This window comes from Cinclus cinclus, chromosome 17 (genome assembly GCF_963662255.1).
Source record: "Cinclus cinclus chromosome 17, bCinCin1.1, whole genome shotgun sequence".
Taxonomy (NCBI): domain Eukaryota; kingdom Metazoa; phylum Chordata; class Aves; order Passeriformes; family Cinclidae; genus Cinclus; species Cinclus cinclus.
In genome coordinates, this window is record NC_085062.1 from 3,957,294 (window position 1) to 3,984,993 (window position 27,700).

At 47.6% G+C, this 27,700-nt stretch overlaps 2 protein-coding genes across 6 annotated transcripts; one reads left to right on the forward strand and one right to left on the reverse strand.

Annotated features, from left to right (window-relative positions):
• Positions 1–8,389: 8,389 nt before the first annotated feature.
• FICD (FIC domain protein adenylyltransferase) lies at positions 8,390–11,318 on the forward strand. Its single transcript, XM_062504608.1, is given in 3 exon segments — positions 8,390–8,497; positions 8,500–8,899; positions 10,231–11,318. Coding segments are annotated over 3 exon segments (1,581 nt in total). The 3' UTR covers positions 11,304–11,318.
• A 639-nt stretch (positions 11,319–11,957) lies between these two features.
• On the reverse strand, positions 11,958–27,682 carry SART3 (spliceosome associated factor 3, U4/U6 recycling protein). Of its 5 annotated transcripts, XR_009933753.1 has the most exons (21): positions 27,448–27,682; positions 26,850–26,976; positions 26,072–26,176; positions 24,905–25,089; positions 23,827–23,932; positions 22,980–23,104; positions 22,412–22,567; positions 21,478–21,616; positions 21,043–21,150; positions 20,580–20,657; positions 20,351–20,409; positions 19,776–19,885; positions 19,435–19,547; positions 18,857–18,933; positions 18,300–18,465; positions 17,146–17,588; positions 16,338–16,490; positions 15,074–15,258; positions 13,870–14,211; positions 12,442–12,526; positions 11,958–12,003 (listed from the first exon to the last, which is right to left on the reverse strand). XR_009933753.1 is itself a non-coding variant. In XM_062504606.1 (19 exons), the coding sequence occupies exons 1-19, from the start codon at positions 27,613–27,615 to the stop codon at positions 14,031–14,033; spliced, it is 2,730 nt and encodes a 909-aa protein (XP_062360590.1). In that variant the 5' UTR covers positions 27,616–27,682; the 3' UTR covers positions 12,541–14,030. The 5 variants fall into 5 exon arrangements, 3 of the variants coding, with proteins under 3 accessions (XP_062360590.1, XP_062360591.1, XP_062360589.1); XR_009933754.1 differs by lacking the exons at positions 11,958–12,003; positions 12,442–12,526 and adding an exon at positions 12,542–13,060; XM_062504606.1 differs by lacking the exons at positions 11,958–12,003; positions 12,442–12,526 and having other exon boundaries at positions 12,541–14,211; positions 23,827–23,878.
• Positions 27,683–27,700: the final 18 nt, after the last annotated feature.

Genomic DNA, 27,700 nt, shown 5'->3' on the forward strand with positions numbered 1-27,700 from the left:
CAATCAACATCTGGGAACTCACCATTCCATGGAGCAGAGCTTTGCAGGGACACATATTCTTAAGGTTGACTTTGCCAATGGTCCCATCCTGTTTCCCATCACTGGGATGGGCACGGGGACTGCCCAGTCCCTGTGGGAAGGTTCAGCATTCCTGCAGCTCTGAGCAATCCATGCCTTTTTCGGGGTTTTTTTTTGGCTGGGGGGTGGCCTTGGTGCGGGTTCCTGGGCTCCAATTGCCATGGAATTTGTAAAAATAACAGCAAAATATGTTTTATTCCTGAGCCCTTGCCAGGCTGCGATTATTTCTGGAATGAGGGAGTTGCTCAGTGGTGCCAGGGAGGTGTGGGGGTACCTGTGCCCTCACTGGGGTCCCCCTCAGCATCTTCCTTGATCCCAATATCCAGAGCTCAGCCCTGTGCTGGATACAACCCTTTCCCACACAGGAGCCCTGTCCCAAAATGCAGCTGTTATCTGAGAATTATTTAAATAGACCCAGAAATGTAGGGATCTATCCAGAGGGTGCTGTTGATGGAAGCCAGATCCAGATTTTACCTTGGAAAGCAAAACCAGCCGAGCCCAAAGGGAGAGAAAGCTGCACCATGGATCCATGGGAACATTTGTGTCACGTTTTACGGGATTAATGCTCCAGGACTGATGGAAAGGCTTTAACCTAAGGATTCAATTAAGGTTCCTCACAGCCTGATTTAACCTGGGATTGGGGGATCCATAAAACTCCACAGAAGGGAGAGGCAGGAGCATGTCTGCCCATGAGGGATTTGGGGAAAAGTGGGAGTGGAACAGGATGACCACAAGTAGCTGGATCCTGGCACTCCCAGAGCACCAGCACAATAAAATAATGGATTTTTAATTACAGGGCGAGTAATAACCTCAGCTTTTTTCCCAGGAGCGCAGCTCACCTGTGGGTGGGATCCTGGGATGTGCCAGGGCTGGATCAGGATCCTCTCCAGGGCCTGGGCTGGCACACAACACATTCCTCATGACCAACTGGGATCACTGGGGTTTATCCAGGAGCGACAGATGCACCAGTTCCCAACCACGCTGGTGCCACCATGGGGACATTCCAGCTCCCAGTTCCTGCTGGAAGGAGCCCAGCATTCCTCTCATCCAGCCCCACGAGCTAGTGGCTCCATGTAAGAGCCCAACACCAAGAGAATAAAACCCAGCTCTGAACATGACAGAAGAAAAACTCTCTATTCATTTTCCCTCCAAGAGGGGTTGTTATCCTTTGGAAGATCTCAATCCTGCCCGGAGACATAAAATCTCCATAAATTCCAGAGGTGATTCATGGCTCTCATCTGGGACTGGCACAGTCCCTCACTCCTCACTTTTGTCCCTGTTTAAAGCTGTGCCACAATTAATGTTTACTCACAGAGGCATCTGCCAGGTGGGAAATCTCCAGGTTTATTGTCAGAGATTAATTTATGATAAATAACAGAGTGGGAAAACCCCTGGCATGGGTGAGGATGGAGCCTCCAGCAGGGATTGGCAGTTCCAGCATTTCCCATTTTCCTCCAGTCCTGGCTTCATGCAAGACACGTAACGCTGATGAATTCCTGATTTTTATTCCCTAAACGGTGCAGAGGGAATCCCTGTTATCCATGGCCTGGAGTGGATCCAGGAAGTCCCCAGCACTGCTCCTGGCTGATGGAGAATAGAGCTCACATCCAGCTGCTCCGAGAAGGATCCAGACTTTGGGAATATCTTATAAATCAATAGGGATAAATCGAAAATTCAGGTAGGACTTCACATAATTCACCCAGTCTCCCTTAATACTTTTTTTTTTTTTGGGAAAAACAGGTTGGGAAAATAGAATTTGGGGTACCCTGGCTGGATATGGCTTCCCCAGCACATCTGGCTTAATTCTGTGTGGAGATCATTGGAATGTCAGGAGACCTCTGATTCATCCACAGCCTTCAAGTGCAGGAATTAATTCTGGCCAAGGAATTCCAATGCAGAAGCTGCCTTCAAGGAGCCATAATTCCCAAGGGGAAGCTAAAGCATTTCCCTGGATATCCCACCTGGAATGTGGTCACCCTCATCTTCCCAACCTGGCAAATCCCCAGCACTGCTGGTGAGGAGCTCCTGCAAGACAATTTCCCTGTGGAAAACCAGGAGCTAATGGGATTTAGAGGAAGAGGAATGAGAGGCTGGATGTAAGAAGACCAAATTAGTGGATGGGTCAATTAAGAGAGAGGGGATGGGATACTGGAGATCCCAAATCCCTGAGCACAGCATAGCATCCCAGGAGCTCGGAGGATTCCACGTGCTCATCTCCCATCATTGCTCCTGGAAAATTCCACCATGAAGGATTTAAACAAGTCATTTATCAATTAAATGTGCGCTCTGGCAAATTAAAATCTGTCCTCTTGTTTAATTAATAGGGCAGCTTTATATTCGACAAATTAGGGAGCCTCTTGATGAGCTAATTTGTTAATTAATGGAAGCCTGGAGGCTCTTCCTTCATTAGATGTTGGCACATCCTTGAATCCAAAGTGCATCTCCTCCTTCAGGACCCCTGGGCTCAGACTGGGAACAGCCCTGGCAGTGGATTTGCCATGGGAGAGCTCTTGGCATGGCTCCTGGTCTTCCTGGGATTTATGGCAGCAGCACATTCCCCTTCCCTTTCCTTTGGGAAAATTCACATCCCTCACCAAGGAAAAGCATGAGATCCTGTGGCTGAGCCACTGCCAAATGGAGCCCAGAGCTGCTCCAGGATGGAAAGAGGGAAAGAAATTGATAGAAAGCAGGAAGAAAGCTTCAGGCCCTGTCCAGGGATCTGTGTTGGGTGGGAATCAGAGCTGTGGGTGGAGGATCCAAGGATTCCTGGGTGTCTCCAACACCTGGATCAATCCCACAGGGAAAATGAATGCCCCAGGTATATCCAGGCTCATGGATCAGCCCATTCCCTCATCCCAGATGAACACAGCCACCCCCAGCAGCCCCCTCCCAGTGATTCCAGTACAAACCAGTACCAGGATGGTGCTGAGGCTGGATGGGCTCCATGAGCTGCTCCAAACGATACCACAGAAAGAGGGAGTGCAGCAATCCCAGGACAGGGATCCCAAAAGGAATGTTGGAGTCTTCCCCAGCAAGAGCAGGACCAGTAACACCAGTAAGTGCAGCATGGTGGGGCACACCCACACTGACCCAGGATAAGATCCTGCTGCAAATCCCATTCCACGTTAAAAACCAGGAGTGTGGATTCCCAAGCTTGCAGTAAGGACCAATCCCCTCCAAACCAGACTGTCCAAGATCCCATGGAGCAGCTCCCTCAGTTATTTTTAGCCACCAGTGTCAGCTGCATTCACCAGTTATCAAATAAATATGGGGAACCAGGAGAGGCACCCTTATCTCTGCTTTGCATGGACTGGCAGTTCCTGGGATGTGTTTACACTCAGCCTTTAAAAAGCAACCCCAGGTTCACTTTCTACCACAGGAGTTTGCCAAGTTTCCAGCTTTCCCTGGATTTTATCCCACCCAGGCAGGTCCTTGAGAGAGGGCACAGCTCGCTCAGACCCCAAAGCTGCAATAAAATAATCACAGTGAAAGGCAAATTCCTGATGGATTTTCCACAAACACTTGGCCAAAAAAATATCGTTGCTTTCGAAGCTGCCCTTATTTGGGTGCCTTTTCCAGGAGGACACCCATGGTTTTTTGTGCTCTGGCTCTGGATCCTGATCCATTCTCCAGGAATGCCAGGCACAAGGAACTCAGCTGATGCTGGGACACCTCCCTAATTCCTGCTGGAATGTGACCATCAAACACTTTTCCCCAGGCTGATGCATCTCCTATTCCTGCCCTGTGCCTGTCCACAGCCTCTCTGCTGACACATTCCCACTCTCTGCCGTGATTCCCAACACATTTGGTGCTCCAATCCTTCAGAGAAATCTCCATTTAAACACCTCCAGGAGTCTCTCTCCCCTCCCCACAAGAAAAGGCAATTCCAGAGCTGTATCTTTATCCCATTTCAGCAGCAGGTTGTGCTGGAAGTAGAAGAGAGAGCAGATGCTTTTTCCGCGTGAATTTCCCAATGCATTTCTCCTTTCACAGCCTAACACACCTAAAAAGAGGGGGGAAAAAATAAACTTGGAATAATATTTACAAGCTCATTAGGCAGAGAATTGATTTGAACATCACAGGAATACCAGAAAAATGACAGCTGAGCTGGAAAGGCTTAGGCTGGTTTTCCATGGAAGTGAAAATTGCCACAGGCAATTCCAGGAGGCAGGAGCCATTCCCTGGGAGGTCTGAGCCCCTTCCCACACCCAGCAGCCTCCTGGAATCACTTGGTTTATCTTCAATTTGTAAAGTGGCTGTGAGAGGTGAAGGAAAGGGAATCTTCCTTCCCCACAAGAGAGCAGGATTTTAATTCCTCTGCCATGGAATTAGGGAGAAATCCAAGATATGCTGGAAAAAAAACAAATTCCTTTTGATTCCTTTTTAGCAGCATTGCCTTGCCAAAATCCGAGCCAAAATTCCAGTTCTTATATCCAACAGATTTCACACCAAGGAAGGACAACATGGAATTGCTTCTCTTTCTATTCCTCACTTCCCTTCCCAGCTTTCTCCTTCCTACCTTGCCAGACCTCAGCCCTGCACTTCCAAGGCTCCCAAGAGCAGGGATGGAGGCACCTCTGGAGCCCCTGCAGCTCTCTCCTGATTGATCCCTGCCATTATCCCAGTTATCCATCAGCCAGCAGCTCGTGTTTCGAACACTGCTCCCCTGTCTCCCAGGAATTATGGATCTACCCAGCAAAGGCACAGGGAAAAAAATTGTTTGTTTGCTGCTCGGGTCTCTGAAATTCCAGGAGAAAATGAGATTTCTTTTGCTTGCTTTGGATCCTGCGGTTTCCCCCCCCCCCTTTGCCGGGTTTATTTTTTCCAAATTCCCACTGTTCCTGCTCAGCTGCCAAACACAAGCAGGGAGCTGCCAGTGGTATTCCTTTAGGGAAGGGACAGGGAGCCTGGCACTGCCCCCTCCCAGTGCTCAGGGAGACTCACACCCAGCTCCTGTTCCAGCTCAGCCTCTTCCTGTTGAGAGCAAAGCCCAGCTGGGGGAATTTAACATTCCAGCACCAAAAGAATTAAATTCAGCCTTAAAAGGGGAAATATTTCTCAACTCAAGTTTTTGCGGAGTGCTGGAGGCACCTGATAAACACAGAGTTCCACCAACAGGGGCTGTTCCCTGCTGACAGGGGGAGAGGGGAGGTTTTGATTTACAGGAATTTGAAAGGATCCATTTTAGCCAGCAGCACTCAAGAGAATGAACAGAGCACCCTGGAAAGCTGGGAATGGCACAGGCTCTATCTTCTTATTTCCAAGGGGGCTCTCTGTGCTCTGCTGAACAGCACAGGTTTGCAAATCCATTTCTTCCATTTGCAAATCCATTTATTTTTCCAACTCCTGCCCTGTTCCCAAGTGTACGTGCTGAGGAAAGAGTGCTGCAGAATTCCGAGGCCAGATCTCCTCAATGTCACCAAGTACAGAGGGACTTTATGATTCCTAAAGGATCATCCACCTGCTCTGGCTCCCATTTATCACAATCATCACATATCAAGAGTCATTGGCATATCCCAGGCTCTGGGAGCCTTTGGAAACTTAGATCCATGGAGAAGCAAAATGTGAGTGGCAGGTGGTTTCTGAGGCCTCTGCTCCAGAGCTCTTGTTTCTCTTCTTGGGATTTAGGAACTTATGTCTTGATTTTCAGAAATATTCCTGCTTTCAAATCCTACTCCGGGCATCCTGGTTGAGCAGAGTCCCTCGCAGGTAGCCCACAGTGCCTGAAATGTTGGAATTCAGCCTGGGATCAGGACAGAAGACCTCCAGCACCTCTGCCAGGACACAGCTGTGTCCCCAGCATCCCTGCACTGCTATTGCCATGGTGACTGAGCATCATCCCCTCTCCTGCCACCTTTAAGGACAAATGTGCCTCCAAGGCATAGGGTTGTCCCCAGAGCACTCCCAGATGGCCTCTCCTCAGCCTCATCATGCACCCAGGACATCCTGGTCCCCCAGGACAGGGACTGCTGCCCATGAGGAATTTCCTGCTGGCTCCAGCCTGGAGTTGACCATCACCAAGGTCAAAAAAATCCAGGAATATCTAGTCATTCCCACACCTAAACAGGCGGGGTCTGAAGTGAAATCCAAGCAGGGAAGAGTTTAAGGTTGTAGAGGATCTTTGAGCATAGAAAAGCTCAGGGTCACCATTGTCCCCATCGCTGGTGGCACTGGCAACACCAGGAAATCCACAAGCAGTGCCACCCCCGAGTGTGCCAAGCTGCTTCCATGCCCTCCCCACATCTCCCTGGGACACCTGCTGAGCTCTGACAGCTGCCAGGACCTAAGCAGGGGGCGAGCTGAGAAGCTTAAAGGGAAAACAGCTCCTTCTGTAATCTGCTCCCACAGCACTCCCACCCTCTTGCCCGTTTTAGCCCTCCTTGTCCTACATTGGAGCCCTGGAGATGGGAAAGGGGTGGAATTGTAGCTGTTCAAGGATGCATCACACGGGGTGATGTCCCCTCTACGTGTGGCTGTGGCAGGAGGGGTGTCCACCCTGATCCCACTGCTCCTCTGGCACCTGGGAAACATCATGGAATCATGGAATGGTTTGGGTGGGAAGGGGCCTTCCAGATCATCTCATTCATGTCCTGCCATGGGCAGGGCACCTTCCCTATCCCAGCTCTCTCCAACCTGGCCTGAAAGAAACAGCACTGATTTATCTGCCTGATCACGTCTTCCAGATTGATGCCAGGGAAGATTATCCCAAGGCTCAGCCTCACTGTGCAAGCTTTGGGAAGCACAAGCTCCGTGCCTGAGCTGCTGTCACACGATCCCAGGAATCTCGGAGCGCACAGACAAGGGAATTTTATCCCAGCACAAACAGTTCCAGAAGGAAGCCAGAGCTTTACTCAACCTCCAAATATGTTTTCCAGGATCGTTGCCTCCGAAGGCAGAAGATGGGAAGGTCCTGGAGAGGGAATGCAGCAGGCTGGGATGTTTCCATGGAGCAGCGAGATGAGTCAGTGCCATCTGCTGGCTGCAGTGACCCAGCCGCTCCCAAATCCATCGGATTCGGCCTCGGAAAAAGAGGAATAAACCGCACCCTCGCCCTAAAGCTTCCAGGATTCCTCTGGAACGCTGCTTCAGATGCGAATTCCCCTAAGGGTCCAGACGGGATGAATATCTAAGGGAACAGCAGCTCCGAGAGAGCGGATCCTGCTTTTTCCTGCTGAAAAACAGCCTGAAAAGGGAGATTGTCTCTGGAAAAAGCCATTAACAGAGGAAGCAGGACGGAGCGGGAGCAGCACGAAGGTAACGTGGATTGGGATGCTGGGCACGGGCACATCTGTGGAGGTCTCCCCTCGGCTTCCTCTGAAATACAGTTTAAATACAGAATTAACTTCTGACAAACCGGGTTATTTTTCCCTCCTGGTGTTGATCAACACCTGGTAGAAAACCACCTTATCGCCTTGCCGTATACTGATTCTGAAGGCGTTATCTGCAATCCCTTAAAGCATTCTCTTTTTCCAATCTCTCCCTATTCCTGACCTCCAGCAGAGGGAGAGGCGCAGGTGTGGAGCACCAAGGCTCCCCGCTACTTAGGGTCAAAAATAAAGAGCACTTTTCCAAAAGGGCCAAGGATAGGCGACGGGAACTCTGTATCAACACAGAAAGAGGTGATTTTCCATGGAAATGGCCATAAATTAAATGCAGTGGAATGAAACCCTCAGCGAGCAGGGCCTGCCGCGCTTCCGTCGCCTAGCAACAGAACGCCATGCCCTTATGTGGCAACTGCGCCCGCCCACTCCCCATTTTCTCTTCTCATTGGCTATACGCCGCATGATTGACGTGCGCTCTCGCCAGTGCTCACCCTCCACGAGCCTCTCCCGCGCCCGGGGCGCGGCGCTACCCGGAAGTCGGTGCAGGAAGCGGAGGGGAGGAGCGCGACAGACGCGTCCGCTGCGACAGCCAATGGAAGAGGAGCTGCGGAGAGGCTCAGCCAATGGCAGCGGGAGGGGGCGGACCCCGGCGGCGGGGCTCCGGGAGCCGGCAAAGGTGGGCAGCGGGCGGTTCCGGGAGGCGGCAAAGGTGAGGGGGGGACACGGGGGGACCAGGACAAAACCGAAGGTCTTGGGCAGGGGGGATCTGGGGGAAGGCCTGGGGTGCACCAGGCAGAGAGGAGCCGGGGAGACCCGGGATGCTGGGAGGGGGATTCCGGCCGGAGTTCAGGTTCGAGGAAGCAGCCTTGGCAAGGGAGCGGTGGCTGAAGGAGAAGCAGAGGATGGGGAGGGATTCCAGAGCGGTGCAGAAACCTCTGGCTTGGGTGGGGTGGGGAGGAGCCTGGTGCCCACGGTGCTCCTGGGCATCCATGGCCCCTCCTGCTGTCACAGTAATGCACAGCAGATCCCATATGGTGCTTAGGGTGGCAGGGAAGCGGATGCCCGGGGCAGCCCCCAATAATTGTGACAAACCTAGAGCACGTGCACTCAAACCCACTCTTACCCCACACCACGGAGCTCTGGCTAAAGCTGTGTGTTCCCAGGTGGGAGCAGTGGCAAAGGAGATGCTCCAGGTGTCCGTGCTGGAAGCAGGATGAATCTCGTGGCCATGGCGACCGATCCTGAGCTCCAATGGGTGTCCCTGTGGCTCCGTGTCCGCTGGGCAGCCGTGCTGGTGCTGCTCTTGAGCTCCCTGGTGATGTTGCTGCTGCCCCTGGCTGCTGTGGACAACCAGTGCCACGCTGTGCTCAAGGGCCTGTCCTTCCTGAGGAGTAAACTGGGCTCCTCGGGAATCACCAGGTTCACAGGACAGAGCACGGAGCTGAGCGTCACCTCCAAGGGGCTGGAGCTGCTGGTGCTGAAGGGAAAAGCCTCCCCAGGTGAGAGGGTCCTGGGTGGGCACAGCTGAGTTCCTCAGGTCAGGGAGCTAGCTGCTGGAGAGGGTCCAGCAGAGGCCACAGAGATGATTTGGGATCTGGAGCATCTCTGTGATGAGGAGAGACTGTGGGAGCTGGGCCTGCTCAGTCTGGAGAAGGGAAGGCTGGAGGGAATCTCATCAATCCATACAAACATCTCCAAGGGGTGTCAGAGGATGGTGCCACGCTCTGTTCAGTCGTGCCCAGTGACAAGGAGCAATAAACTAAAACACGAGGTGCACCTCAACATGAGGAGGAACCTCTTTCCATGAGGGTGGCAGAGCACTGGGACAGCTCCCTAAGCAGCTGTCGAATCTCCCTGCATGGAGACATTCCAAACCCACCTGGACACCTTCCTACTCCAGGTGACCCTGCTTTGGCAGGGGCTTGCAGTGGGCAATTTCCAGAGGGCCCTTCCAGTCTTGACACAAACCCAGAGATCTTCACCCCCTTCCTGACCATGTCCTGTACCCCAGATGGGAGTGACACTGTACCCTGATGGTAAACTGCAGTTAACACTGGCTGTAAATGCAGAGGTCAGGCAGGCCCTCACCAGCTCCTTAACTGCATTCCAGGGCCCTGTGCTGGCATTGCTCCGTCTCTCCAAAGTTTTCCCTCATGTTTTCAGTATTAGTAACTTCTGTGGAGTAACTGGAACACAGAGAGGTGATTTAATGCACAGAAATCTGGGCTACACAGTGTTAATCCCAAAATCCAGGCTGGCACAGAACAGCCTTCCAGGCAATGCCAGGCTGTGGCTGTGGCCTGTATCAGCCAGGACGTTAATTTGGAAAACACTTAAAGGAATTATGATTCCAGCACTGTATCTTTGTTTGCATTAAAGCTCTTACTGCTGAGAAAAAGTTGGATAGTTCAGTGGAAAACCAGAAGTGCTGTTGGCAGCCAACATAATAATGTTAACATTATAATTTCACCTAAAAGAAAGCCAAGAGCATGTGTTTAAAACACTCTTTCCTTTCACATGAAGCAGTTTGGTGGCCACCTGTGGCCACCTTGAGCCTGCTGCCCACAGGTCCTGCCTCCCCTCAGTTCCTGCCAGGAGTGGCTCTGCTGCCTCATACTCAGCCTGGAAACGTGCCATAAACCTCTGGGATTGTAACCTGGAAAAAGCTAGAACACAAATTCTGTTCCAGTCCTTTTAGACTGGCTTTGTTTAATTTTAATATTAGTAAACAGTGACTGCCATAGAATATCCTGAGTTGGAAGGAGAGGCACGAGGATCCAGTTTTCCAGTAAAACCTCACCGCCCTTTATCTGTTACTATTTCATTCCAGAGGTGAAGTTGGAAGCCAGAGCAGCTCTGAATCAAGCCCTGGAGATGAAGCGCCAAGGGAAGCGGGAGAAGGCCCACAAGCTCTTCCTGTACGCCCTCAAAATGGATCCGGATTATGTGGATGCCTTGAACGAGTTTGGGATCTTTTCTGAAGAGGAAAAAGACATCCTCCAGGCCGACTACCTGTACTCCAAAGCTCTGACCATCTCCCCCCACAACGAGAAGGCTCTGAGCAACCGGGGCCGGACGCTGCCCTTGGTGGAGGAGATCGACCAGAGGTATTTCAGCATCATCGACAGCAAGGTGAAGAAGGTGATGGCCATTCCCAAAGGGAATTCCGCCCTGCGCCGGGTGATGGAGGAATCCTACTACCACCACATCTACCACACGGTGGCCATCGAGGGGAACACGCTGACGCTGTCCGAGATCCGGCACATCATCGAGACCAGGTACGCAGTTCCCGGGAAGAGCCTGACGGAGCAGAACGAGGTGATCGGGATGCACGCGGCCCTCAAGTTCGTCAACACCACGCTGGTGTCGCGCATCGGCTCCGTCACCAGCAGGGACATCCTGGACATCCACCGGCGCGTGCTGGGCTACGCCGACCCCGTGGAGGCCGGGCGGTTCCGCGCCACGCAGGTCTTCGTGGGCCACCACATCCCGCCCCACCCGCAGGACGTGGAGAAGCAGATGGAGGAGTTTGTGCAGTGGATGAACTCTGAGGACGCCATGAGCCTGCACCCCGTGGAGTTCGCGGCGCTGGCGCACTACAAGCTGGTTTACATCCACCCCTTCGTGGACGGCAACGGCCGCACCTCGCGGCTGCTGATGAACCTGATCCTGATGCAGGCGGGGTACCCGCCCATCACCATCCGAAAGGAGCAGCGGGCAGAGTATTACCACGTCCTGGAGGTGGCCAATGAGGGTGACGTGCGGCCCTTCATCCGATTCATCGCCAAGTGCACAGAGACCACACTGGACATGCTGCTCATCGCCACCACCGAGCACTCCGTGGGCCTGCCCGAGGCGGGAGGCACTGCTGGCTGCAAACAAACCATCCCCGTCAAGACTTGAGGGTTTTGGGCAACTCAAGAGCTGGTGAAGCTGTGGGAGAGCAAGAGCTCCAAGCTACTCAGTGTTCCTGCTGGGAAATGACTGGACAGGAGGTGTCACTCGAGCATTTTGTTTATTTAAAGTGTCTTATATTTGATTAAATTAATGTAATTTATTTATATACATGATGCCAAACGGAACTGGGGATGGTGGCTGTGCGCTGGAAGGAGGTGGGGAGAGGTGTCAGAGGGTTCAATAAGATGAACTAAAATTTAATTTCTCCTTTGAGGAGCTGCTTCGATCACAACCCTTTACCCAGGCAGTCAACTCTACTGTCTGACCTCAGCAAAGTCTAAACTGAGTTGGTTTTGTGTTGCCTCTTCCCTGTAGCTCCAAAACACATCCCTGAAGGAACAGCACTCTCCCAGCTGTGTCCATCAGTCACTTTGGTGTCAGTCACACAGATACTGAGCAGGAAGGAGGCTGAACTCCAGCCCAAAGGCATCTCTTCCCCTCCCATTTCTGTGGCACTTTGCATGTTTACTTTCAGCTGCCTTTCCTGGGGTGAGTTTTGTACAAATGGGAAGTGGAACAAGAGGAGAAAAGCTCCGACTTACTTGAGGGAGGACTCAGAAAACACCTCAGCCAACAGGAGCCCTGGGAAAGCACAGCTGTCCTTAGACATTTCAGTGGAGGGGTTGGAAGGAGTTTGTCTGCAGAACTGTGGGCAGAAAAGGTCATAAGCAGAGCCAAGAGACAGCAGTTGTGCCAATTTGGGAAGAATGTGTAGAGGAAGTTTGCCAAAAACATCAGTTTCTTTAGTCTAGGTAAGGAAACTTTCACAATTAATCACTGGTCATGTCATTACTCTGATAAATGTGTCAAGAATCACTCGAGGCCTCTGCATGCTGCAGGGGCAGTGCAGTGCCTGGAGCTGCTGAGCAGTTCAAAGAATCACTTTTTCCTTGGTTTTTAAGGTAAAAATACCTACAGATCTCCCTACCCCAAACCTGCCAGGTGTGTAACAGCATCATTAATCCCACCATCTCCAAGCTCACAAAACTTCCATTTAAAATCCCAGTTTAGAGCATTTAACCCCTTGACAAAAGCTGCCAGGCTGTCCCAGGCTTAGTTTCCTTCCCTTTTAACTCTCTCTTACCTGACAGGGAGTTTAGGACATGTTTTAGAAAAGCAGAAACCAGGATGAGACTGGGAGTTCACTGCTGCCAGGGAAAGCAGACAACCTAGGAGGAAAGGTGTCTTGTCCTTACAAAGCATGTTATTTTTGTAGTGCAACCTGAGTATAAATAATGCACTTTAGAGCTCTGTGGGGGGCAAAAAAGTTATTTTAGTAACAGATTAATAAACTATTTTAATATGAAAATCTTGGTTTGGAAGAGGCTGTTCTCAGAGCACACTTGGCTGCGGGGAACTAAGTGGTTGTGGAGGAGGAAAGGCCACGGGAGAGATTCTGGTTCCCTCAGTAATGTGACAACATGAGCAGTCATCATTTCAAAGTAAAGCCAAGTGAAATCAGCACAGAAAATAGTGTTTTATTTGCAGCAAGTGTTTGTGTGGTCCAAGTGAACTCAGCACTGGGGTCCCCCCCTCACATCCACCCTTCTGGGTAGTGACTTCCAGGGTATTTGACAAGCAGGAATGTTTCTATCCAAGATCACACCACTGTTGGAAAGTCTGAGGTGATGACTGACGTGATTTCAGGATATTCAGAGCAGATGGAATGAGCTGCTTCAAGGCCTGAGGGACACTGAGCACACCTGAGAGGTGAGGTACATCACTATCACCCAGCTGCCAGAGGAGAAGTACAGTTCCAACACCCACATTTAAACAAAAGCAACAGTATTTATAGAAAACCTTTGAGAACTTGAGTTTAATAAACTGAGAAACGTCAGCTTGCACTTCACAGTTGTACAAAACCATACAGAAACCACCAGCAGAAAGACATGAGCTAGCTAGGAAAAAACAACCAAAAACCTGGTCCTCAGCAACAGCACGTCCAGCTTCATGGGAAACAAAAATTACCACCTAAGGGTCAGCTCCTGACACTTAAAAAGAATCATCTCAATGTCCTTTACAAATACACCATATAAAAAACAGGTCAACTGGGATAGAACAGGAACTGGATACATATATATGTATATCTGTGTATCTACATATACACACATATGTATAGAAACTCTCCCAATACCAAAAGAGGCCATTGTGGTGAAGTTGGAGCATCTGCTGTTGGATTCTGCATATGGAAGGAGATGACAGTCCCTGCGTGTGTGGGTTTGGGTGGAGAATGGGGCTGTTGGCAGAGAGAATGACTGCAATCCCAATCTGAGCTGACCAGTGGAGCTTACTGAGGTCCTCCCATAGCATCTCATTCTTTAATGAAAGAGAAAAATCATTGGAAAGTACTCCAAAAACTCCATGTGGCATCCGAGCTGAGCAGGAAATGTTTCCCCCCCTCGTTACCCTCAATATGAGGGATCGCATTAACGCCGTTTCACCAGAACAAAAGTGTAACTCTTTGCTCTCAGAGGAAAAAAAAAAAAACAACAAAAACAAAATAAACCACCACCTGGATTTGTGCCATCCTCCACTGATCCCGAGGAACGCAGCAGTCCAGTATTTACACGGAATTGGGATGGGAGTTCTCTCCTGGCAAAGCTTAAGGACACAACATGGCTTCCAGAAAGGCATTTCACATTGGACCAGACCCGCTGAGTGCACACTCCTTGCTCACTTTTTCAGGAGCATCCTGGCAAAATCAGCATTGGACATCTTTTTAGGCTCTGCAGGAGGGTCAGAGGATGCTGCTGGTGAGTTCTGGACCATCCCATTCTCAGCCTTGGCCACGGGGTTGCTCTGACGCTGCAGCGCCCGGGGCATCATGGAGAGCTGTGTCCTTCCCTTCCCTCGCCTGGAAAAGGAATAAATTTCCACTAAAATACACTCTTAGCTTGGGGGAACAACAAGGACTTGTTTGCTGTGAGGAAAGCACATTTCAGTATTATTCCTGCCATTTGTTTCAGGGATAAAGCTTTCCATGGATGTCTTTGAAGCATCTCCAAGTTCTGGTAGGCAACAACTGCCCCACAGTCCCCAGGACTGAAGCTCTGTTTATCCACAGGGGCTCATCCAATACAGGAATACTAAAAGATGAAGAAACAGCCTTGATGCTCACTAGGAACAATGGCTGCTTCTCCAGAGGGAGAGGACGTGGAGATTATTAGGGATCAGTGCCAAGGGGATGGCCAAGGCATGATCCTCTTGTCACTACAGAGCTGTTTCTGTTAAAGAGGAAAAAAATCTGATTTTCTTCATCCATCTAACAACCCATTTTTTTATGGTTCAGCAGCTTTTAAATGTTCTTTCAGATTCACAGAATCTTACACTGATTTGGGTTGGAAGAGGCCTTGAAGATCACCCAGTTCCACCCCCTGCCATGGGCAGGGACACCTTCCATTATCCCAGGGGCAATCCCAAGCCCCAGTGTCCAACCTGGCCTTGGACACTTCCAGGGATCCAGGGCCAGCCACAGGTTCTCTGGGCACCCTGTGCCAGGGTCTCTCCACCCTCACAGGAAAGGAATTCCTTCCCAATATCCCCTCTGGCAGTGGGAAGCCATTCCCTCTTGCCCATATATAAAAATCCCTCTCCCTCCTTTTTCTATATCCCCATATTCCAGCTAAGATTCCTAAACTATAGCACAGAAAAAAAACCACAGCATTTCCTTTCCAGGCAGTGCCAGGCAACCCTCCCTGAGCCCCTCCCTCACTCACGCTCCATAAATCTGCCGTGGTGTCAGGGACAGGGAGGGCAAGGTGTCGGGCCGGGCAGGAAGTTTCCGGAGTGGGGGGTTGCTGATCATCACCTTGATGACGTGGTCCTTCACTGTCAGCCCATCCATCTTCAGCACAGCCTGAGAGGCCTGGGCTTCATTCTCAAATTCCACATAAGCCAGGCCCTGAATTAAGAAAAGAAAGAATGTACATTAGGTTTTGGTGCTTCTATAATGGCTGGTAAGGAATTAATAAATTAAGGATACTCAATGTTCATCACTCCAAATCATCATTCTCCTTACAACCTGTATTTCCTGTCTCTCGTTCCTGATGCCCTCATGTGTGGAAAAAAAAAAAAAAGTATTAAAAAAGGAAAGAACCATCCCAAAAATGCTATGAAATTAGATATAATGAAGTACCATGACAGGCTTGCACAGAGAAGGGCATCACCTCTCCCTGCTGTTACTCTTTTAAATGACATTCAAAGCCTTAAGTTGCATTTTTGGATTATCCAATTTCACAGGAGAAGCATCAGGTTTTACCCAATTTTCCCCAAACACATTCATTTGTGGTTTACAAACAATCTCAGCTCACACTACACTCAGAACAAGACTTGGGGTTCTCAAGAACACTCATTACAAGGTGTGCACACAGCAGGAACTGCTCCTGAGGTGGTGCAAAGGGCAGGAATATTCAATTTAAATGCATTAAATAATTCCCAGGATGTCCCTGTGGGCAGGACCCACCACACAGACACAGCCCAGGTGTCAGATAGAGTTTTGGCAGAGCAGCAACTGGTTCAGAATTCCTTATTTAACAAGGAGTCATTTATTCAGGGATGGAAATAATGAGAGGGGGCTCATTTCTCACTAGCAAATCCCTTCCTGCAGCAGATGTTAGGAACAAAAGCCTCAGGAAACTGAAGAAAGGAGAATGGGAATTGGTTGCACCAGGTAAACCCCATTTAGCCAGTTATTTAAAAACCAATCCTTTACAGACTTGCCTGTTTTTACTATACTGAAAGTGCTGTTAACATTTCCCCCTCTACCCTATTTTTCTTGGGCAATTTAAGAAGTATTTTGGAAAAAATTCTTTTTGGTTTTCTGCACAAAGACACACTGGGCTGTATAAATCCAAGCTATTCCACAAGTATTAATACAAAACCACACTGGCAACTTAATAAACCCTACTTTTTTGTCTTCAGACTTCATGTCAAGCTTCTTTAAGGATTCCTTAAAACCAGGAGTGTGTTAAGGATGCCTACCTTGGGTTTTCCAGCTCTGTTGGTGACCAGTCTGATGTCCTTCACATTCCCATGTGCTTTACACACCTCCTCCAGCTCTTCCTTAGTGCAGGAAAATGGCAAACCAGATATAAAGAGTTTATGTTTCTCCAGGGCAGTGCTGTACCTGAACACCTGAAGAAACAAAAATTATGTTGGTTTGCAAACCAGCCAGAAATTCCAAGGATTTCAATCCCACACCCCAAAAGTAATTCCTGCTTGTGGGATCCAAAACTGCCTCAAAGCCATGAGTAGTGTTTTGGAAGATATTTGCATATAAACACCAAGGACTTGCAACTAAATGCTATTAAACCTCTTCCCAATGAGGGCAGACACTGAGAATCACAGAATATCCTGAGCTGGAAAAGATCCAAAAGGATCAGAGCCCAATTCCTATAATAAGGTATTTATAATATTGTCTTCTTGCTCAGCTGTCACTATGGGAACATTGAATTTTTCTGTGCAGGAACTCCAGAATGCAGAAATCCCCTGATTACACAACTGAGCTCTGGTACAGAGCATCCCCAGACAGGGGATTGGGTAACAAATGCTGACCAAGAAAGCTCTTCAGAGGTTGAACCACCATTTAAACTGCTCAGATCAGCAGATTTCTGCAAATCTTGAGTGAATTCTATCAATCCTGGTGTCTGGTAAAGTAACAGAAGATGCAAAATAAGTCCCAAAAAGAAGCACAAGAAGAATCGATTGGATTCGAGCACCCTGAACACAACGGATTCCACCAACTCCTTTCCCCAGCTCCGCTGTCCAACAGGAGCCAACAAAACTTTACCTTAAAGTCAGGATTCTTGCTCTTGTCAACACAAGGGGACACAAACATGGGCCTGCCCTCCACAGCCGTGCGATCCAAGGCCAGGGCCTGCCGAGCAGCCTCCTCCTCCTTGAACTGCACGTAGCAGTACCCCCGGAAGGTGCCCTTGTTATTGAACACTGCTCGGATCTCCACGACCTCCCCACAGCTCCCAAAGAGCTCCCTCAGCTTGGCTTCAGGCTCTGCCATGGTGTAGGAGAGGTTGCTGACAAACACAGTGACTTTATCCTTGCTGCTGTCGTGGAAAACTTTGGGGATGTCCTTGCGGCTGGTGGATGCTTTTTCCTTTGGGATTGCTGGGCCATCTGGCTTTTCACTTCTCCCAAAGAGCCCAGTCTCCACTTCCATGTCTTCTTCAGGGAGCACTCCATCACCCTCTCCCCTGTGCCTCTTGCTGGGCAGCTCTGATTGATGGAATTGAAAGCCTTGTTAGAAAAAAATTACCCCATTTCCTTCCCCTGTTGAAACTCCATTCCCACTGTGGAGTTTGGAAATGGCACAGGGAAGCACAAACACAATGACAGGTCTTAAAGACACCAAATAAAAACCTCCCTGGGGTTTTAAAGAACAAATAACAGATTATTCCACCAAGAGAGTTTTAGATGAAAGGAACTGGAATATTTGTTCCTTTTCTCCACCAGTCACAACTGACAGTTGCTGATTCATGTTCTTCTTTGTCTAATGGTTCTTTTTAAAGAAAAAACAAATCTGAAAGCTCACAAAAATCCCAGGGGTAACAACCTATTAAAGTCTTCTGTTCCCACCTCCAAGAAGCTTCTACAATCCTGAATAACCCAATTTAGACACAAGGCTCAGCATCACAGGATGAGTCAGAAAAATTACTTTAAAGGAAAATTAATGAAGAAAAAAAAAAAAATCACAATATCCCTCCAAAATAAGAAACCCCAAGAAAACTCTGGAAGTTCTTATAAACCTGTTATTCTGTTGGTATTTAAACCATTTAGCCTTGTTTGCATTTTGCTCCCACACTGAAGACTTCCCAGGAAAAAGCAGCCCTGGAAAGACACCAGTACTGGCAATACCTCAGTTTCCTCTACCACAAGACAACCAATATCCCTGTCGCCAGAGCTCTGAAATTTTAATTTTATTTTTACCTTCTTCTTGTCCCCATTCACCCTCGTCATCCTCGTCTGCTTTGCGCTTGTCCCCAATCCTGGTTTTTTTGGCTTTTTTGGAAGCTTTCTTCTCTGCCCTTGCCTGCTTCCTCTGCTCAGCTCTCTCCTCCTCCTGCTTTGCCAGAGCAGCTTCTTTCTCAGCAGCCTAAAACACACAAGATTTATTTCTTTTTTTTTTTTTCCCCACACTGGCTGCAGATCACAGAGCATTTTCCAGAGCACTGAGCCCAGAAGGTTTTCTCCTAACCCCAGCACTAACAGGGACATCATTTAAAGCTGATCCCAATTCTTTGCTCTCACAGCTTTCCTGGAGGGCACATCACTCTGTGGCCATCCAAGGGGCAAAACGGAGAAATATTAAAAAAAACAGCAAAAGGTTGTTAATCATAGTTTTAAAGTAAAAATCAATAGTTCTGGGGCTTGAAGGTATTTCAGGCTTATCTGGGGGCAAGCCACATTAAAAATGTGACATTCAGAGAAACATGAACTTAATTTAGGTGTGTAAAATGCTTTGGCAGATCACAGAAAGTTCTGACCTTTGCTCTTTGTTCATTCACTCGAGCCAATCTGTTCTCAGTTTTCTGAACAGCTGCATCCCAGTCTTCCAGTGTTCCTAAAGGATAAAATTAAAGTAACTTTTACAAGCCTTTTATTTAGCTCTCTCATAATTCAAAGGTACAATTCTGGAAAAATAAGAGTCACTGAGTTTATGGCATTTGATGTTCATATTGAACATTAGACATGAAAATTCTAATTATAACAATTGGCCTGCAAGGTAAAAAAAAAAAAAAAAAAAAAAAAAAAACAAAAAGGCAAGAGCCAAGCAGAGCAGAAACCTCTCATTAATAATGCAAGACTCCATGGCATGGAAAAATCCAGTGATTTCAGAAAAGCAAGGAAGAAGAGAGCTGTCTGTGGATTTGACAGCATTGAAAAGGAAGTGAGACTTCAGTGGAACACAAAATACAGGATTCAAAAGCCTGCATATCACATCTGCCTAACCAGGCAATTATCTCCTGCCAGACATTTAGTTACCTTCTGTTAATTAATTACCTTCTGCCTGTCACTCAGTGACCTTTTGTCACTTAGCCACCCCCTGCCAATGCCCAGGTACCTTCTATCCTCTCGAGGGTGAGCAGCACCTCGCAGACGTGCTCGGGGTAGTCGCTGGTGCACTGCACTGCTCGGTGCAGGGCCTTCCTGCAGTGCTGGGTGTCCCCATGGGCCCTGCAGGAGGGGACAGCACGCTGAGAGCACAAACCACACACACACAGTTCCAGCCATGCAAGCGTTCCCCCTCCTTCCCCAGCTGCTGCAACACTTCTGGAAGCCGCAGCAGAGGCACCCCAAGAACCTCGAAGGTGTTCTGTAAACCCAAATGAAACACGCTCGTGTTTCTAAACTGTTTTCTGCCACAGATGAGGAAACTGAAAGGTGAATTAACCAAGTTCCTACCTTTCCAGGTTGTAATATTCCAGCCACATGTTGGCATATTTGGCATTTCCTTTAGTCATGATGTTGTCCCAGAGCTCCCTGGCTTTCTGCATGTTGTTACACAAGCGGGCCTGCAAGGGAGCATCCAAAATATCCATCAGGATTGTTTGTTCAACATCATTAACTCCAAACCAAAAAAAAAAAAACAACATCCACAGATGCTGCAGGCAGACCCAGGAAGATACATCTGAGCCTTACAGTGGTCAAAATAAACACCTGACACAATCCCACTACTGAATGATCCCTCTCTGTCCACCTCTCCCCCATCAGTCCTGGTTCTGGCTCCCACATCCATTTGATTTTGGTCATTATAAAAGAAATTAGAGAGCTGTTTCTGAATTTTCCCTTTTGTTGTTGATGAATGTACCTAATAACTTCTCAGACTGAGAACTTGCTTTGTGTCAAGGAAGGGGATCAGGGGAAGAGGGAAAATTGATTGGGAAAGGACTGCATTCATGGCAGGAATGTTAAAATATTTTCTTTAAAATCCATTTTATCAGGTTCAGCAATTTAAATACAGCAGAGAGAAACATCACCTCAACTCTTGCCCAGTTCTGCATGATGGTGCAGGATGGATCTCCACTTTCACTGAACCCTAGGAAGAAAAACAAGAAGTGTTTGTTGCACTTGGCTCTCAGAAATGTTTATTAAACAGGTCCCACATGGAGATGAAATCTTTATCTGCAGCTTTCTGAGAACATTCAACATTCTTGATAAAAATTATTTTGAAGAGAATAAAGCAATACTTGGGATGATTTCACTTACTTTCTTCTACTTCTTGTTTCAAGTACTCCACAGCTCGTGCAAATGCAGAACGCAGCTCCTCCAGCTCCTTACTGGAGTCTGCAGGGAAAAAAAAGAAACACTAATAATAATAATAGTAATAATAATAATAATAATTTGGTTTTCATTTCCCACCCAATAAATCCTTCTCCTTAATACCCACAATGATTTTACTGGGCAGCAAGGAGAGATGAAATTCATTATTTCTCATTGTCATTATTGCTTAAATTTATGATTTTATAATGAGTAAAACTCACTACATGAGTAATTTAAAAATCAGAGATCAAAAATATAAGGCAGGGCATTTTTGCAATAGCAAACCGACCAAATTCCTATTTTTTATAGACATTAACTGGCTATGCTGTTAATTTTCTTTAAAAAAAGTAATATCCAAGAAGTACAAAGAAAATAGTGTAGATATTTATTCCGTATTTATCATACGGACCTTGCGTAAAATCCACCCTTCTCCTCAGGTAATCCAGGTAGGCCTGCCAGATCTCCACATAGTCTGTTGCTTGAATAAAACCTGCATTCAGAGCTTTTTCAAACATTTCTAAAAGAAAAATGGGAAAAAAAACCCAATTATTTTCCCTATACAGTCAAAATTAGCAAGTTGCAGTGACAGCACAAAGTATTTACACAAACACCACTGTATTCTAGGAAGAAAAGAAATTCTACACAATAAATTGGTTTAGGAAATTAATTTAAAGGCAGCTGAACTCAGGAATGCTCATTCCAAGCTGTTCATTGCTTGCTCAGGATGAAGCTGCTCAACCAAAGCAGCAGCAGGATGAGAACAGTTCCTGCAAGTCCCATTTGTCCCAGGCTGTTTGGAGTGCAGAGAGCAGCTCTGAACTGCATCTGCTGGTTCCTTCCTCACCAGAGATGATGCTGTGCTCAACCCTGTGCCTCTCCATGGCCAGCAGGTACCTAATCCACAGCCCAACAGTCCAGGGGCAGTTCCTGACAGCGCGGTCGTGAGCGGATAAAACCAATTCCTTCACCTTCAGCTGCCTGTCCTGAAAGAACCACACAAGAAAAATGAAGTTCCTGTCAGCCAGAGAGACCAACTGAGACAAACTTTTGTTAATAAAGAGCCAACACCTAAAACCCAGCACTTTCTTTTTATATTCAAAAAGCTCAGATAGGTATTTTAAGATCTGCACTCGTAAAAATCCAGTGAACACCTTCCAGTGAGGAAGAATATGTTCAGGAAAGAACTACCAGGCCAGTGAGGTGTTTTCTGCCAAAGAAATAAATTAATAAAGGCACTGAGTGAATTCCCAACTGCTCCTAGAATGTCAAGGATACAAAGAGAGAGCACACCCAGCCCGTTTGTGGAGATTTTGTTCCACCTACAACCTGCCATGTCCAGCTGGGAAGAGAAAGAGATGATGGAAAAACTGAGCCTGGATAAGCTCCTGCAGGGAGTCTACCCTGATCCCTTAATCCAGACACCTTCTGTCCTGCCTCTGGAGCTCAGCAGCAGCTTCAAACTGCACTAACAAAACCCCCTGGAAACAAGGGCTGAACATCTGGGTTTGCTTCAGTGCCCACACCCTGTAATTCTGCAGAGAAAACACAGCTAGAGCAGAGCAAAGTGAGAAATGCTCACATAAACAATAAACACATCCCTGAAAACAGGAGGAAATCAAAGGTGAGGTGAAAATCAGTTTCTGGAAGATTTACAGACTAAAGGACAGGACTGAGGTAGAACTTACTGGCTGTTTAACAGTAACTGAGATTAAAAAGAAACAAACAAAAGTAAAGGCAGGAAAATACATCTACAAATGTTCACAGGTTTATTTCCTTACCAAATACTGGTTGTAGCGTGCCCAGAGGTCTGGGACAAGGCAGTTCTCAGCCAAAGCTCTCTCATAGATCAACTGAATCCGAGCTGGATCACCTGCTTTCATTTCAAAATCAATGTAAGCTTGGTATTCTGCCAGCTTTGGGGTTTCAGCACCCAGCTGGAAAACAATCAGGGAGAGACAACATCAAACTCTTCAAAAAAGCAAGACTCCAACAGTTCAGCTGTTCCTCAGAGCAGCTCTTATGCAAGATTTGACACAAGAAATTTGTCTCTATATCAGCAGCTGTTGATTTTCATACACCTCTGAATGGGTCTGAGATCAGTCAGATCCTGGATTTATTCCCCTTAACCCAGTGCTGGAAAACACAGAATCCTCATGTGCAGCTTAAGGTGGCCTGGCACACTCAGTGCCATAATTTCCAGTATTCCCAGTATATAATTGTCAGTATTCCCATTGCTGACAAAGTCCCCTAGTTGGGGACTAGAAAAATAATAAAATTGGGAAAAAAAAAATCACCCCAAAGCAATTCCCTCTTAGTTTTAAAAGAAGGTGTAAGTGCCAGCATTACCAGTGCCTCCTCATAGGGTTTATACTTCTCCAGCTGCTGTAGAGCTCTTTTGTAGTTCTTTATTGTTGTTTCTGGAATGGGCTCTTCTGACCACTCCTCATATTCAGCATAAGAAGACTCCATGTCTATTAAAACATGAAATCCTATCAATGATGCACTCATGAAACAAAAAAATCAGGTTTCAACCTATGTTTAGTTCTAAGACAAATTCTTATTATTTAGTTATATAATAATTATAATTTATTCAGAATAAATATTTAAATTTTTATCTTCTTTTGGTCCTTACTGTCACATTGCTGCATTCTTAAAGGATTCAGACACTTCATCTCACACAGTGTTCTATAACAAACTCAGGGCAAGTTGTACTAAAGCTGCTCATTTGGAATTAGAAAACCAAAGTGGCAAAATTTTCCCCGAGGCTTTAGAGGAAAGCAAACCCAAATTCTTTCCAGATGGAAATGAAGTCAAAAGAACTGTGATTAACTTCTCCCACAAGCAAGAAAAGAGACACAAAGAGCCTAAAGCAGGAACTAGAGAAGGCAGAATTCCAACAATCCAGCTGCCAGATACTCCCTACCAAGGATTTTATGCAGCAATCACAGCTAAACTCCTCACTTTTAAGTCACATTTTGTGCTCCTTGCTTGCACTTTGAACACCCTCCAATTCTCAACCAGATGACCCATATTGCAACAAATCAGAACATTCCTGATCCAGAGTGATCTGTGCTTCATCCAAGAGAGCACAAAACCTCCAGCTGCACTTGGTGTGGTTGTGCCAGGAGAATCCTGATGCCTGGAGCATCACCCAGCAGCTCCAGGCCCTCTGGCCCAGCACTGCAGCCCTTACCCAGCAGTGGGATCCCCAGCTGGCGCCGGAACAGAGTGTGGATCTTCTCGAGCTGGCTGCACAGCACCTGCTGCTGCTCTGGGGATGGAATGCTGCCAGGGGCTGGCTGCAAGCAAAAAAAAAAAACAAAAACAAAACAAAAAAAAACCCAAGGAAATTCAATCCATCCCCTCCAGGCCAATGATGGACATGAGAGGGAATTGTTTATGAGCTGAGGGAGCTGATATCCAAGTGAATACACGATCCTTGAAGGGCACACCAGGGCCAACCTGAATTTGTCGCTGCCAGGAAAGCTAAAACATGGGAATTGCTTTCCTTGGAAGGTGGATGAATGGGAAGAGCATTCCTGACTGAAAGCTGACACAAGCACATGGAAATGATCACCTGAGAACAAGGAAGCAGCAGGTGACTCTGCCATTTCACAACACCACCGTGCTGCCAAAGAGGGTTTCAGTAAATCCCTGGGGTGTGGGGAGAGGATCTGAAACTTCCAGCCTTAATTGTGCTTGGGAATGAAAGAACATCCTCCTGTTACTCCTTTGTTAGGGTTTGAAAAGGACCTTTACAGATCAAATCATTCCCACTGCCACCACGAGCAGGGGCATCTTTTATCTTCCATCTCTTATGTAGCAAATTACCAAAAATAAGGAAATATTCCCATTCTGGCCTTCTTGGAAAGGTCACTTTCACAGATATCAAACTACATTCCAGGGATAAAACACCCTCATCCACAAATTGTGGAATAATGAGTAAGTTAAAAGCTGAACACTGTAGAAATTTAAACTTGATTGGCTCAGTGCAGAAACAGACACAAAACACTGTTTAATAATGGAACATTTCAATTTAAAGCTGTTCTTGGCACCTCAGTCAGCAGCAGAGCCAAACTTGGCATCTGGATTTGAGATGATTTTAGGATTTTACTGAAACACTTTATCAGCCAAATCCACAGAATGGTTTTCCTGAAGCACAGAGTTGGGAAGAAACAACTGAGACACGACAGACAGGAGACAGCTCCAGGTGACTCCAGGAGCTGCACAGCTTTTTTTTTTGGGATGTGAGCCCAGGGGATCAGGCTCACCTGTGCTGTTTCCAGGATGGCATTCTCAAATTCCCTGTAGGCTTCCCACAGGGCCGTGCCCTTGGTCACATGCAGCCCCACGGCTGTCAGAGCTCGCTCGAAGATGGACCGGACCTTCTCGATGCCTCCTTCCTGACCAATGCCTCCAATGGAATATTGAGCATATTCCAGCCAAATTTCAGGACCTAAACAAGGTTAGGAGAAACAGGTGATTTGATTTTTTTCAAAAATAATAACAAGAAAATGCAGCTCTGCTTCACCAAATGCTGCGTGTGCTGCACGTAAATAGAAAAACATGTGGCGATGTTATTTTTTCTCCAAAAACGTTAAAATATTTGGGAATTGTATTTATGCTGTTGGCTCAGCAGCAGCCACAGTTTCCTTCTGAGTGGTGCCACTGCTGTGGTTTTGCTGACAGGGAATAGCCCTGCCTGTCACCTCTGCCACACAAACCACAGCAGGGTTGCACCAAGATGCCTGAACAGCAAATTTCTGTTTCCTGAGCTGGGACCACACAGCTGTCACACTCTGGAATAATTCAGATTAAAGCAGCTCCTCTTCCTCTTTCCAGACTCCTGAACTTCCCTGAGCAGCAGCTCCTGAAGCAGTTGGAGCCTGAAGGTGAATGGGGGAGTGAGAGAACAGCTTTGGCTGCCTGGCACCATTCCCACCAACACCAAATTCCAGTCAGGAATCCCAAGTTTGGGACTGCCCTGGGTTGCAGAAGTGCTTCCAAACTCCAAATGCAATCCAGCAGACCCAGAGGATAATTCCTCACTTCTTCATCTCCATTCCTCCTTCCTGAGGGATCACCATCACCAGGTAATGTCACTGATGTGACATTTTGTACGCAGCTTTCGAGGGAGATTTACCTCCACATTCCCTCCATTTCCTCAGGCTTCATTTCTCCAGCTCTTTACCCCAATTCCCAAAGAACTCAGGGATTTATCCCCAAACATTTTAAGGTACAGCTGCAGCAGCTCCTGAGGAATGGAGAGACCAGACACCCATCCGTTCCACTCCTCACCCAGATTTTAAAAATTAATTTGAAATTTTGATCCAATTTCTGCATTACAACAAAAGAAAGAAACTTTCCCACAAGAAAAAAAAAAGCAGCCAATTCTGGATGCAACACAAGCCATTTTAGAGCATTTTTGAATGACTTACAGATGTAATCTTTGACAGCTCTTTCAAACAGCTCATAAACTTTTTCTCTCTCAGAGATCTCTGAAGCCATTTTTATCTCATCTTTCAACCAGTCCAGCCAAATTTCTGAAAGGAAAAAATTTAGAACACATCACTAATATCCAGAAATAATGACTACTTGGGGAGTTTTTAGCAACACACTTAAAGGAGAGGAAGCAAGGCAAAGAGAGGCATTTTAACCTCCGTAACTCCTAATTAATTTCAAATAAAAGTTAGGTAGAGACCTTTTAAACTGGTGCTAAACAAGCACCTTTTTATTAAAGAGAGAAGCTGGAATTTCTCAGGACTTTGAAAATCATCCCATTCCACCTCCTACCATGGGCAGGGACACCTTTCACTATCCCAGGGGCAATCCCAAGCCCCAATGTCCAACCTGGCCTTGGACACTTCCAGGGATCCAGGGGTAGCCACAGCTTCTCTGGGCACCCTGTGCCAGGGCCTCACCATCCCTTTCCAAGAATAAAATCTCACACTGGTAGAGCAGCCTCTGCAGTATTTCCATTGCCTCTGAGTTATGAGTAAAAAGAGAAATCCCCACTTCAAGTATCCCCGATTTCCACAAAATCCAACAGGGAATTTTCTTTGCCGCCTGTCTACGAAACGTCATTTTTAGCAGGAGTTTGCTGAGCTCTGGATCACATTCTCTGATTGAGGGTGAGGAAAATTTGCCCAAATGTGTTGTTTCACTCCTGAAGCATCTCGCACAGGTGACCTGTGGAGAGCAGAGGATGCTCTGTACCTTCAGTGAGGGGGAAGAGCTCACTCATCTTCTGCCGAGCTCTGCGGAGCTTCACCAGCTCTCCCTCCTGCCGGAGCAGCTTGATCAGATCCAAGTGACAGTTGTAGTCAAAAGCATTGATGGAAAGCTTAAAAAAAAATTAAAATATTCAAAATCAATTTTAAAAGCAATGTTGAGTGATGGACGCGAAAACGCCAAATAACAAATCACGTAATTCTCATGGTGTGATCACAACACAGTTTTCTCAGATTTAACCTAACCCTTGACACAGCTCCGGGCGTCCCCTCGGGCCCAGTCACTGCTCAGAGAGGATTCTGTTTTAATTTCTTTAAAGGCAATTAAAAAACCGCGGGCAGCCGGCTCAGATTTCTCAATGAACACAAGCTGTCTACTAGGACTTCCCTCTTATTTCCTTCACAAAAAAAAAAAAAATCCAAGCTGTTCAATTTTTTATCTCAAACTCTAAACAATCACGGCATAAAATCACGGAATATCCCGAGTTGGAAAAGATGGTGCTGATAGATTCCAGCACCAAATCACCAAGGCAGACACGGATTATCCTCCGTTCCCGCCACACCCGCTGCCCCGCCGGGCCCACCTGCTCCTCCAGCCGCTGGATTTCGGCTTCGTTCTCCTTCTCCTCATCCTCTCCGTCTCCAGACGAGTCCGAGTCACCCTCATCGTCCGAGTCCCCGCCCGACTCGGGATCTCCCTCCGGCAGCCGCTTCTCCTCCTCGGCCGCCGCCTCAGCTCCCGCCGCCGCCATCTTATGCAGCTCCTCTCGCCGGCCGCCGCGCTCCGCCGGCCGCTGTGGCTGCCCCGGCGCCGCCCGTCCCGCCTCCCCGCTCCGC